At 38.3% G+C, this 13,049-nt stretch overlaps 1 protein-coding gene across 1 annotated transcript in view; it reads right to left on the bottom strand.

The window, feature by feature from the left end:
• Positions 1-10,921, bottom strand: part of COMMD2 (COMM domain containing 2) — a 24,228-nt gene extending 13,307 nt beyond the window's left edge. Inside the window, exons 1-4 of the mRNA XM_053708995.1 lie at positions 10,722-10,921; positions 7,677-7,754; positions 7,287-7,369; positions 6,004-6,177 (exon numbers count right to left, since the gene is read on the bottom strand). Of these exons, the coding sequence (XP_053564970.1) occupies positions 6,004-6,177; positions 7,287-7,369; positions 7,677-7,754; positions 10,722-10,788 (402 nt within the window). The 5' untranslated portion in view covers positions 10,789-10,921. The remainder of the gene's footprint in view (positions 1-6,003; positions 6,178-7,286; positions 7,370-7,676; positions 7,755-10,721) is intronic.
• Between the last annotated feature and the right edge of the window lie 2,128 nt (positions 10,922-13,049).

Here is a 13,049-nt window from a genome sequence, read left to right as displayed (position 1 = left end):
CTTTAAAAAAAGATTTTCGCCATTCCAGATGTGCAGCTTGAACTGTGGGAAACTGTCCCTAAGGTGGATGGTGCTATCTCTTGCTAAGAGAACAACTATTCCGCTAGAGGATAGCTCCTCTTTCAAGGAACCCATAGATAAAAAGATGCAGTCCATGCTGCAGAAGATGTTCCAACTCACGGGGTTGGTTTTTCAACCGACGGTGGCGGTGGCTGGTGCTGCTACCTACTGGTGTGATGCTCTATCAGCTATGGTCGAGGTGGAGACTCTTTTCGATGAAATTCTAGAGTGAAAAAAGGCCTTAAGATTGGCGCATTCGTTCATTTGTGATGCTAACATGCAGATAATTTGCCTGAATGCGAAGACATCAAATTTTTCTGTTTTAGTCCACATAGCTCTGTGGACATGACTTCCAAGTCTCATTTGCTTTCCCTCCCATTCAAGGAGAAGGTTTTGTTTGGCCCGGGCCTGAATTCTATCATATTTATGGTCACGGGTGGCAAGGGTGCCTTCTTGCCTCAGGATAAGAAGGCTAAACCTAAGGGATCTACTTTTCGTCCCTTTCGTGCGGACAAGTCTCAGCGCCAGCAGTCTGCCACAAAGTCGGAGCAATCCAAGGGATCTTGGAAGCCAGCTAACTCTTGAAACAAGTCCAAGCAGAATAAGAAGCCCGCGAATTATAGTCGGCATTAAGGGGCGGCCCCTGGCCGTCTTCGGATTAGCGAGAGCCAGAAGAACTGCAGTGGTACCTTATCTGGACCATATACTGGTCTAGGCTCTGTCCTACAGTCTTGCGGAGGATCACTTGAGAGCTCTTCTCCTTCGGTCCCACGGGTGGAAGATAAACGAAGGAAAGAGTTCATTGGTCCCCAGCAACAGGGTGGAATTCCGGGGTACGATAATAGATTCTTCAGTCATGAAGGTATTTTTGACAGATCAGAGACATTACAAGCTTGGGTCCAACTGTCTAGCTCTACAAACATCCTCCAGGACATCTGTGGCCAGGTGTATGGAGGTGATCAGGCTCATGGTATCCAGCATAGATGTTATTCCATTTGCCAGGTTCCATCTCAGACCTCTTCAGCTGTGCATGTTGAGACAATTAAACGGCGATCATTCAGATCTGTCCCAATACATCTCTAGACAGACCGGTGAGGGAGTCCCTATCTTGGTGGACCCGACCGGGGCAGCTGTCTCAGGGGACATCCTTTGTGAGACCATCCAGGGAGATTGTGACCACGGATGCAAGACTATCAGGATGCGGAGCTGTTTGGGGTGCCAGAAAGGCACAGGGCAGATGGACTCAAGTCTACCGATAAATATTTTGGAACTTCACGCGATATTCAACACTATGAGGGCTTGGCCCCTTCTGGGGTCGTCCCGATACATCAGATTCCAGTCGGACAACGTTACCTCAGTGGCTTACATAAACCATCAGGGGGGGACGAGAAGCTCCCTAGCCATGAGGGAAGTATCTCAGATTCTGGATTGGGCAGAGACTCACAACTGTTCGCCCTCAGCGATCCACATTCCAGGTGTGGACAACTGGGAAGCGGATTTTCTTAGCAGACAGACGTTTCATCCAGGGGAATGGTCCCTCCATCCCAAGATGTTTGCAGAAATCTGCAGCAGATGGGGGACGCCAGAGATAGATCTCATGGCGCCCAGACTCAACTGTAAGTTACCCAGATACGGGTCGAGCTCCCGGGATCCCCAGGCGGAACTGAAAGATGCCTTGGTGGTACCCTGGGACTTCAACCTAATTTACATATTTCCACCGTTACCTCTTCTACCTCGGGTAGTGGCCTGCATAAAGCAGGAGCAAGCTTTGGCTATTCTGATTGCTGCGTCGTGTCCTCATCTCCGCCGTGGAAGTTACCTTGTCGCAGAGATCTGCTGGTTCAAGGTCCCTTTCTACATCAAAATCTAGATTCTCTGAGGCTGACTGCGTGGAGATTAAACAACTAGTCTTAGCCAAGAGGGTTTTCGGAAAAAGTGATTGACACTCTTTTTCAGGCCAGGAAGCCGGTCACTCAACGCATCTACCACAAGGTGTAGCGGACCTACTTGTCCTGGTGTGAGGAACGAGGCTATCCCTGGCATAAGGTCAGGGTATCCAGGATTTTGGCCTTTCTCCAGGAAGGTCTGGATAAGGGTCTTGCCGCCAGTTCCCTGAGGGGACAGATCTTGGCTTTATCTGTACTGTTGCATAAGAAGCTGGCGGAGCTTCCTGACATTCAGTCCTTTGTTTAGGCTCTGGTTAGGATCAGGCCTGTCTTCAGGAATCCGGCTCCTCCTTGGAGGTCTTGCAGAGGGCTCCGTTTGAGCCTATGCATGCACTTTCATGGAAAGTCCTATTATTACTGGATATTGCATTGGCGTGCAGAGTCTCTAAATTGGCGGCCTTGCAATGTGAGCCTCCCTACTTAGTTTTTCATGCCGATAATGCTGTTCTTCGCACTGGATTGGGATTCCTTCCCAAGGTGGTGTTGAGTCGTACCATCAATCAGGAAATAGTAGTTCCTTCTTTGTGTCCTAAACCTTCTTCAAAGGAGAGGTTACTTCATAATCTGTTCAGACAGACTTTGTCCTTATTTGTTGTGTATTCAGGGAAGCGCAGGGGACAAAGAGCCTCTGCAACTTCCCTATCTTTTTGGTTGAGGAGTATGATCCACTGTCTCATTGCCAGACGGGACACAAGCCTCCTCAGAGGACTACGGCTCACTCGACTAGAGCTGTGGCCTCTTCCTGGGCCTTTAAGAATGAGGCTTCAATGGAGCAGATTTGTAAGGCGGCCGCTTGGTCCTCCTTACTGACATTTTTGCTTCGGCGGGAGCAGCTTTTGGGAGAAAGCTTCTGCAGGCTGTGGTGCCCTCAGTATAGGGTCCGCCTCCTTTTACCCTCCTGTGTTTTTTCATTCAGTTTCCTCTAGAGCTTGGGTATTTGTTACCACAAGTAATGAATGAAGCAGTGGACTCTCCTCCCATTGGAAAACATAAAATTATGCTTACCTGATAATTTAATTTCCATCTGTGGGAGGAGAGTCCACTGCACCCGCCGTTTCTCCTGTGGGCAGACCTAAATTTATTATTAATCTTTTGGCACCATTTATACCCTGATATTTCTCCTACTGTTTCTTGTTCCCTTGGCAGAATGACTGGGGGATAAGGGGAGTGGGGGAGGTATTTAAGCCTTTAGTTAAGGTGTCTTTGCCTCCACCTGGTAGCCAGGTTCTTAATTCCCACAAGTAATGAATGAAGCAGTTGACTCTCCTCCCACAGATGTAAATTAAATTATTAGGTAAGCATAATTTATGTTTTTTTTAACTTAATTTGTGCAGGGTCCATTATTTCCTGTCACACAAGGGGTCTGTGGTCAGAAAGGCAAATTATCAGTTTTTCCTTTAAAGTGTTGCTAGGAGACACATATCTACTAGCTGCAATTAGTTTATTGTCCATGTTCAGTAAAGGAATTTTGATGCACAAATCATGTGACCATGGAAACTAAGTTCTGTAATGGTAGCTCTCTTTTCTGAGAATGTCTAAGTGCTCATTTAGCAAGAAGACAAGTCAGTTGTTTGCTGTTTTTAGCAAAATCTGTTTCTTTTTATGTTTACTTTGATTTAACACATTTCTTTTAACTAAAGGAGCACTATTTAATATCCCTTCAATGCATTTGGGATTCTCAACTGTCTCTATGCAGTAGTAGACAGTTATAGTTTATTACAGCTGCAGGATCAGACTTTCTACGTTAAATTCTGCTTTTCAACCAGAAATAACTTCTAAATAGATCATTTTCTGTTTTGTTTGTCATCCAAAACAGTACAAACCATAACAACATTTGAAGTTAATCTGTTACTGGGAAACAATACATCTTTTAAATTGACAGAGAAAGGAGCATTTTTAGACAAAGCCACAGCAAAAAAACGATGCACTAATCATGACATTTGATGGTTCTTTGGGGCAGATGAATATTCCTAGAATGGTATCAATAACATTAATTTTTCTGCAGACAAAAAAGTGTAACACTGTTCCGCTTGTACAAGTTTAAAAAAAATAATTGGATTTTTATTAGATTATCATATCTTTTCTATTGATATAGTTTACCCTAAATTATCTATATAAACAGTTATGAAGATATAGGATACAACAATATTCTATTTTTTTTTATTTTAGAAAGAAGAAAGGTAGAAAATGCATGTGCTAAAGCTCGTTTTTAAAACGCCTTAAAAATACAAAAGATTCACATCTTAAAGAGACACGAAACCCAAATTATTTAATTCATGATTTTTAAATGCATGCAATTTTAAACATCTTTTAAATGTACTTCTATTATCTAATATGCTTCGTTCTCATGATATTTTTTGTTGAAGAGCATATCTAAATAGGCTCAATAGCTGCTGATTGGTGGTTGCACATAGATGCCTTGTGTGATTGGTTCATTCATGTGCATTGCTATTTCATTAACAACGGATATCTAAAAAATGAAGCAAATTACATAGAAGTTAATTGGAATGTTAATGACACTCTAAATACAAAACAGGTAGAAGGCACCTCCTAGTGCAATCCCGTTATGATCTCAACTACTGCACATGCAATATGCAAATCAAACTTCAGTATTCGATAATACTCTTGAAGCACAAGTTTTTAAATGTCCTAGCACCAATCATTTGCAGATTACAGCAGATTATATAAATTCTAACGGCCAGACCCATTAAGGGAAACAACGTTTATGGAAGTCGGAGTATCCATTCCTAATTTGTATGCATGGAAGGGTTTCAAGTAGAAAGATCGGTTGAGTGATTTGCACTATTTGTAAAAATTGGATTTGTAAATGGAGATTATTGTTTGTGGATGATGGTGTTTTTTTTTGGGGGGGGGGGGGGGCATACAGGCAGTCTATACATAAGTATGTGAAGTATGTGTACAATCCTAATGCAGAGAAACCCAGAGACAGAACTTTTTTTCACTTTCTGCAATGAGATTTTTTTAGTGTAAATTTTTCTGCAGGTCATTTTTAAATAAAATAAAATTGTAAATTTGTCAGTTACACTAAAGCACCAGATCAACTGCAATGTGTTGGTTAACTGGAGAATAAAGCAATATTTAAAGTTGTATAATCTAGTGCAGTAGTTGAAAATTGCATTGCAAATTAGCTGCAGACAAAAAAAGTAATTGTAAAATGTCTCTTGAATTAATTTGTTTCCTTTTCTTTTATTCTAACATAAAAATGTAATAATAAAAAAGTTGCATCGCTCATACGAACATCTTACATTCAGAGAAAAACAGCTTTGCAGACTGTGAAAAGCTAGGGAACGAGATTGCAAAAATCTCAGAGCCAGACAACAATCAATGAACTGCTGCTTTGCAGCACTACTGCATATTTGAATGTTGACTTCAAACAGCACTTTGCTCTGGATGCACTGTGTTAAGGAAAACTTATACAATGCAGCCAGAAAATAGCTCTGTATAAAAAGAATAGCCTAATGTGGAGCAACACTGAAAATTTAAAGTGCTAACAGTTCCTGTTCTTTCTGCAGACATGCTTCATTTTCTGCGATGACATCTCAGATCACTCTATGTTCTGCCTTGGGGCAGAGAAACCTTTTATTAGTGGTTGCAGGTCCATCTTATATATCTATCTATCCTCAAAATCATTAAACAGAGCAGCATGTATATTATTACTATTGTGTTACCTTTGGAGGTCCCAAAAAGTATTTTGCAACAGGGCCCTCTGTTGAATAGGTCTGCTCTTTTATGTATCTATATATATATACACACACACACACACACATTCATATGGGGGGGGGGGTATTATTATAGTCAGGAGAGAAAAGTGAGAGACCTTCATGAGCTGAACTTGAAATCGTATCTGTTTTGCAGGTGTCAGGACATTCTTCTTTCAGTATATCCGAGACACAAATAATAAGCAACTTGACAACTTTACATACAGCTAATAAAAAAGAGCAAAGTCTGAAAAGTACAAACAGGTTATATTTTCTACCTGAACATCCAAGCGCCATTCTAGGTTTTGGTAGTGAGGGAGGGCTGGTTCAAGCTCACTCAAAATTCTGCGGATTTCTTTCCTGTTATCCAGATACAACTGAAGAAGAATTTTATTCAGTTCTTCAGGGAACCCCAAAACAAGTACAGAGTCCTGAAAATCTACATCTGAAATCTGTTGATATAAAACAGAGAGTTAGTTTTAATCACACCGGGTGGATTTGATTTAAATCATTAGTCAGTAAAACAGACTTAAACTGATTTAAAAATGGTTTTCATTTTTAGTATAACTTTACAGATTATTTTTCCAGCTATATCAGACCATTACTGATTTGGTTATATATCATTAGATATGCATAGATAGATAATTGAAATGAATTAAATAATTGTCAGGTGAACTATCTCCAGTTTAATAGGTTAATCATTCAATATTTGATCAACTTTTCAGCTGTACTTTATTGGAAAAAGAAAAATAACGGACTTAATAGTTTTATTTAACTAAAGAAAAATAATTTACCTTAATAACAATTTAAATAGTTTTATTTAACTAAAACAATAACATATTTCCTTTTTAGTGTTTGTCACTCCCTCCTCACTCTTAGGTCCTTGTACAAATCTATTCCACTCCAATCTTCTATTTAGCGAGCTTCTTGAAACTAGGTTTATTCTGTGTACATAGATTTGCAGAGGAGCAATAGCATTAAAGGGACATTAAAGGGACAGTAAAGTAAAAAAATAATAATGACTTTCATGATTAGAAAGAACATACAATTAAAACAATTTTCCATTTTACTGTGGTTATCTAATTTGCTTCGGTCTCTTGATATTCATTGTTGAAAAGCATATTTAGGCTCAGAAGCAATGCGCTACTGTGAGCTAGCTGCTTGTCACTGTCTCACCCAATGTGTTTAGCTAAGCCCCAGTACAGCATTGTTCTCCTTCAACAAAGGATACCAGGAGAATTAACCACATTTTAAAATAGAAGCAAATTTGACATTTGTATGCTGTATCTGAAACCCAAACATTTTCTTTCATGAGTATGTCCCTTTAAGGTCTATTTCTCATCTCTGTATGTTTATTTTATAAAAAGAAATTGGTGTGAAGGCGCATGTTATTTCTGCAGACACAAATTCAGCTTGAGAACTACGAAACAAATAAAGTAATAGCTTAAAGATAGAAAAATTACCCAAAATAATCCGACATTTTTTAAATTCATTGATTTGTATCCACCCTGGTCACACAAGAGAGGTAACTGAAGTAAGCAATTCTGAGCGACCTGCTTACCATAAGTTTAGAGCTCTCAGTAAGAAGGTATGTAAGGCCCGCCACAGCTTGCTGAATGGTAGTGCTACTAACTTCTAATTTTCCTAGTAAGAGAAACAAAAATATCCATATTTACATAGCTGGTAAAAAAACAGGTATATACTAATTACAGGTACTAGAGGCAAACACCCTTCCAAAAATATACTGTTAATTTATTGTACTAACAGGACTTAAAACTATTTGTTAGTAGTTAAGTTTCTTAAATGATGAATACAGTTTATCATTTTTGGATTTTAAGAATTAAAATACAAAAAAATTAAAATATATAAATTAAATTATTAGCAATAGTTTATTTTGGGTTACAAGGTTTATACATCTGCGTGAATTATCTTGCTTATTCAGTTTACTTACTTGCCGCATTTTCATAGATTTTGGGATTTGCGCCCTTTCTTAAAAATTCTACAGCAATTCTGCCAAATTCACCAACAACTAAAAGAGAGCAACACAAATTGGTAAGTATGCGTTCAATACTGTTAAAAGGGATATTGATAAAAATGCTATAAACTGTTCCCGTTACAAAAGAAGAAATAAAGCCTATACACAATCTCAATTCTACAATTTACAATAGCAGAACTCAGACATTTTTGGCAAACATTAAAAAAGTTAATCAGGTGTGCTAGCTGGAGGCGATGGTTCAGCTTGTATCAGTCGTTGGTATCTTCCTTTCCTTTGCTTCCTCGGTTGTATAACTCTAGGTGCAAAATAGTGGTGCTGAAATATCAGACAATACACCATACAAAGGTGAATATCTACTCACAGTGTATATTGCAGGCTACCGGCTCCTTCCCAATATGAAAAGACAATATCACAGATTCAGATTTTTTACTGAATCTGTGATTCAGTGAGCAGGTTGGCGACCCCTGCTCTAGAATACCCTGTGAGATACTTAAAGAGAATGTAAATTTTTATGCTAAAGTGCCCGGTTTTCAAAAATTTGATTAAAAACAGGGGCACTTTAATTCATCAAAATTTACATTTCACTCCTGTTGTGAAAAAAAACAAAAAAAAAAAAAACTTACCTTTTAATCTTCACAGCAGCTCCAGCTTCCTCCACCCGTTGCAAAGTCTCTTCCTGGGTCTAAAATGAGGAATCTGGCTTCCTCCAATCACGGCATTGAATCAGACACGGATTTCCCTGGGGGGGGGGGGGGAGAAGCTGTGATTGGAGGATGACCTATCCATCATTTCTGACATCAGAAATGGCTTGCAATCACCAGAGGAAGCTGGAGCTGCTGTCAAGTTTAAAAGGTAAGTTTTTACAACAGGAGTGACATGTAAATTTTAGTGCCCCTGTTTTTAATCAAATTTTTAAAAAACGGGCACTTCAGCATCACAATTTACATTCACTTTAATTCACCCACATAAACACTCTGAATATTAACAAACCATGTGCTATGTAACATTCATTCTGAAAAAAATAATAATACATGGATTTTACTTTTTGTAATAATATTTCCCAAAGTGTAACAAAGATGAGATAAAACATCTGTTGTTCATGAAAAAGGTGTTCCCCAACTTGTTACAATTTTCCCCCGAGGAAAACAATAGTAAAATATTTTTTAATCCTACAAAATATTTGTCCCCACTCTCTATGAGAGAGAGGGGAATGTAGCTGAACTGACTGCCTGCACTACCATTCTGAAATTATCAGGTGTAACCTCCGCTCATGTTATCTTTATGCATGTTTATGTCGCCATGTAGTGTTCTTCATGTGAAGGAGAAACTGATATGTTATAATATAAGGTCAAAAATAATCCCAAAGATTTTGTGTGATTTCTCTCCATGCTGGCGAGTTTTTGTATACAATGTTGGGGAGAGAGTTTATTCAGTGCAGCCGCTGGGGAGAGACGGATCATCAGGCACAACCCATATAAGTGACACATTTGTTGAAGTTAATTTATATTATGCATGTTAAAGAACACTAAACATGAAATCTTTTTTGCATGAAAATCTTTACATTTATATTAGTACAAAAACATTAATTTTGTAAGAAAACTGTAACACGTTTTAAAATTCTGAGTTAAATTTGCAATGGAACCCTTTAAGATAGGATTATAGGGTACTTTTCCATTAAAGGGACAGTCCAGGCCAATTTTGCTTTGTTCTCTTGGTATTCTTAGTTGAAAGCTTAACCTAGGAGGTTCATATGCTAATTTCTTAGACCTTGAAGGCCACCTCTTTTCAGAATGCATTTTAACAGTTTTTCACCACTAGAGGGTGTTAGTTCATGTATTTTATATAGATAACACTGTGCTCGTGAAGTTATCTGGGAGCAGGCACTGATTGGCTAAACTGCAAGTCTGTCAAAAGAACTGAAATAAGGGGGCAGTTTGCAAAGGCTTAGATACAAGGTAATCACAGAGGTTAAAAGTATATTAATATAACTGTGTTGGTTATGCAAAACTGGGTAATGGGTAATAAAGGGATTATCTATCTTTTAAAACAATAAAAATTCTGGTGTAGACTGTCACTTTAGCGGACCACCACTCTGTTGGTGAATACAGAATGCCAGCAGATGGCACTATATAATTTTGGTTCTTTAATAAAAAGGACACCGATCCTCTGCAATCCACACCGCAAGTGAACCTTGGGGAATGACATTTACTAGGTGGGCCTTGCCCCCCTTGCCGGAGACAAAAAAAGACAGTGGAAAAGTATCCATGGGTGAAGAAATTCACACCTCTCCACTATCTTTTTTGCCCCCCCCCCCCAGGTTCACTTGGGGTGGATGCCAGAGGATCAGCATCTACTGGCATTCTGTATTCATTAACTGAGTGTCAGTCCGTTAATGGAAAAGATTATAGATATGTGCATTTTAGTTCCATAGATTCTGTTTTTCAAAATACTATAGTTTCTATAACTAGCTGATAATGACAAAACTGCTGGAATCATACACACACTGCCTACATGTTGTTTATTTCTTCAAAACATGGCATGCATACATATTCTTGTGACAGTTTAACAAACTCTCCATTCTAATTGCATTAGCATTTTCCTAATTGCTATTAAGATAACCAGACTACCCTAAAATTACAATTATTTAGCAGACTCACTGATCATACTTTTGCTTTATAAAACAAAACGTTGACAGTATTTCCTATATAATTAAAAGCACTTTACGATTTGAATTGCTTATAAAACCCCTTCCTTACATCTAACTTTTCTCTTTAAAACTAAATATTCATTAAACTCGTCATGTGATATAAAAGCATTTGTATTCCATTAAAAAGGACACAGACTAATACAGCGTGTATTATTAATACAATCGTAAATGACATTTAGTGTATCAGTAATTGTGCAGATAAATACAGCACTCTGGCACAGACCATGGTCGGCACTAAAGGTGTGTCAGTGACAGCTCATGCACATCCGTACAGCCTCAGTCACATGACCCACCTGTACTCTCTACCCGAGTCAGGATCCGTAAATGTTCCCTGTGCTCATCACTCAGTACCAGCAGCATAATGCCGGCTCACACGCACAGAAAATGTGAAGGCGATCGGATAACACCCAGGTTATGAAATCCGAATCAAACTACAGAAGGGGAATTGAATAAATGACATTTTAATCACATGACTGGTTCTCTGTGTGCACTGCTGTAAAACCGTCGACTGGAAACTAATGCTGTAACCATAAAGCCCGGAATTATTTGTAGCTTTAAAATATCTGACGCCACCTTTTGGTAAATCTCTGATATTACGTGTTAGCTCTGTCAACTTCAAGCTGTAAATGCTGTCCATGCATGTAAAAGGTCGGCTAGAGCAGTGTTTTTCAACCAGTGTGCCGTGGCACACTAGTGTGCCGGGCCCGTGAGAGATCCTCAGGTGTGCCACGACAGACTGACAACAGTGTGACATATTTTTTAAACTTTGCTTGTTTTTTACTCCCAGTTCAGGGGTAGTTTGGGAGGCATGGCATAACAGCACAATACATACAGTATGTGTGTGTATGTGTATATATATATATATATGCTGTATTAGGCTACAATGTGTGATTTTTTTTTAAATTTTGGGATGGTAGTGTGCCACAGGATTTTTTAATGTAAAAAAGTGTGCCACGGCAAAAAAAAAGGTTAAAAATTACTGGGCTAGAGATATTGTACTGTCTGGGTGAGATAATGTTATAACCCCCACCAGTAACATTAGTGATTAGCATATTAACCCTTTAGCCTGGCCTCTCTCCTTACTAAGCATGCCTGCATGCAACCAATGGTTATGCAGAATTGCGCAATAAGGGCTAGATAACGCAGACATCACAACCTGCAAAAATTAATTTCAGGGAGGTGGGTTCACCCACTACTGCGCCACCCCCCCCCTCACAGTTATATATTGGACACCTTGAAAACCTAAATAAGATAGAGACTTATCATTAAAGTAGCTTCCCACTAAAGGCACATTAAAAAAAAGTAGCTTTTCCAGTGATCGTACGCTTGTTGAATGCTTAAATATTTTAGAATACGAAGTTTAATTTACGTGCAGTAAATAAGGTAGTATCTGTGTTTTATTTTATTAAAATCAGTGGGGTTTTTTGGTTACTGATGCAGGCTTTGAGGGTTCTATAACGTCCCAGCAACTAAATCCATTCCTTAAAGAAACACTTTTCTGGATTTGGGCTACTTTGGATCATGGTACTTGGAGTTTCAGGGAGATTGCATTCCATTTGCTGGCATCAGGGAGCCGCTATTGCAATCAGGGAGACTCCTTGAACTTCAGGGAGACTTGGGATGTCTGGATAACCAGTGGAGCACTATTGTTCTAGAGTAAAATCGCTAGGCGGAGTGATTTTGCGCACACCAGGTAGTGCGCTTATTACGAGTTGAAATGAAAAAGTTTGTGAGTGCAACCTGATGGTCACTAACCAAATATTGTGACCGCATTAACTTGTTCTCCCCATAAAGTAAACAAGCAGTGCAGAAGAAAAAAAAAACTAACACTTATCGTTCGCACGCTAACCCGACACATTTCAATGTTCTTCACATAGATAACAATGTACTTTTTATTGTAAATACAAACTGATATATATATATATATATATATATATATATATATATATATATATATATATATATATATATATATATATATATATATATAATCTGGACAAGGATAAGCACTCACTGGATTTAAACACAACAAATGATTTATTCGGCAGTGACGCTTCGGGGCATTCACCCCTTCCTCAGACGAGGTCTGAGGAAGGGGTGAATGCCCCGAAACGTCACTGCCGAATAAATCATTTGTTGTGTTTAAATCCAGTGAGTGCTTATCCTTGTCCAGATTGAATATTTTGTTAAGCACCCTGGTCTGTGTTTGGGTTGGCAAGTGAGAGTGCACTTATTTGGAGTCTATATATATATATATATATATATATATATATATATATATATATATATATACCTATACCTGTATATCCCTACAAATATATAGGTATAGATATCTATTTTACATTAACGTTATCAGATATATAGAAATATATATTTAATAATAAAAAGTACATTATTTTCTATGTCAAGAACATAGGAATGGAAAATATGTGTAACGTGCATTATCTAACACGGTCGGATTAGGGCACATGAGGAATTGCTAACTTCAATGAGTGTTATGAAAATAATGTAATTTTTATTATTATATATATATGATAATGTTAATGTAAAATAGATATCTATACCTATATGTTTATAGTAATAGATATACAGGAATAGGTATATATACAGTATATATATAT

This window comes from Bombina bombina, chromosome 4 (assembly GCF_027579735.1).
Source record: "Bombina bombina isolate aBomBom1 chromosome 4, aBomBom1.pri, whole genome shotgun sequence".
Taxonomy (NCBI): Eukaryota; Metazoa; Chordata; class Amphibia; order Anura; family Bombinatoridae; genus Bombina; species Bombina bombina.
The sequence above is the reverse complement of the archived record's forward strand: the minus strand, read 5'-3'. Positions and strand labels throughout refer to the sequence as shown.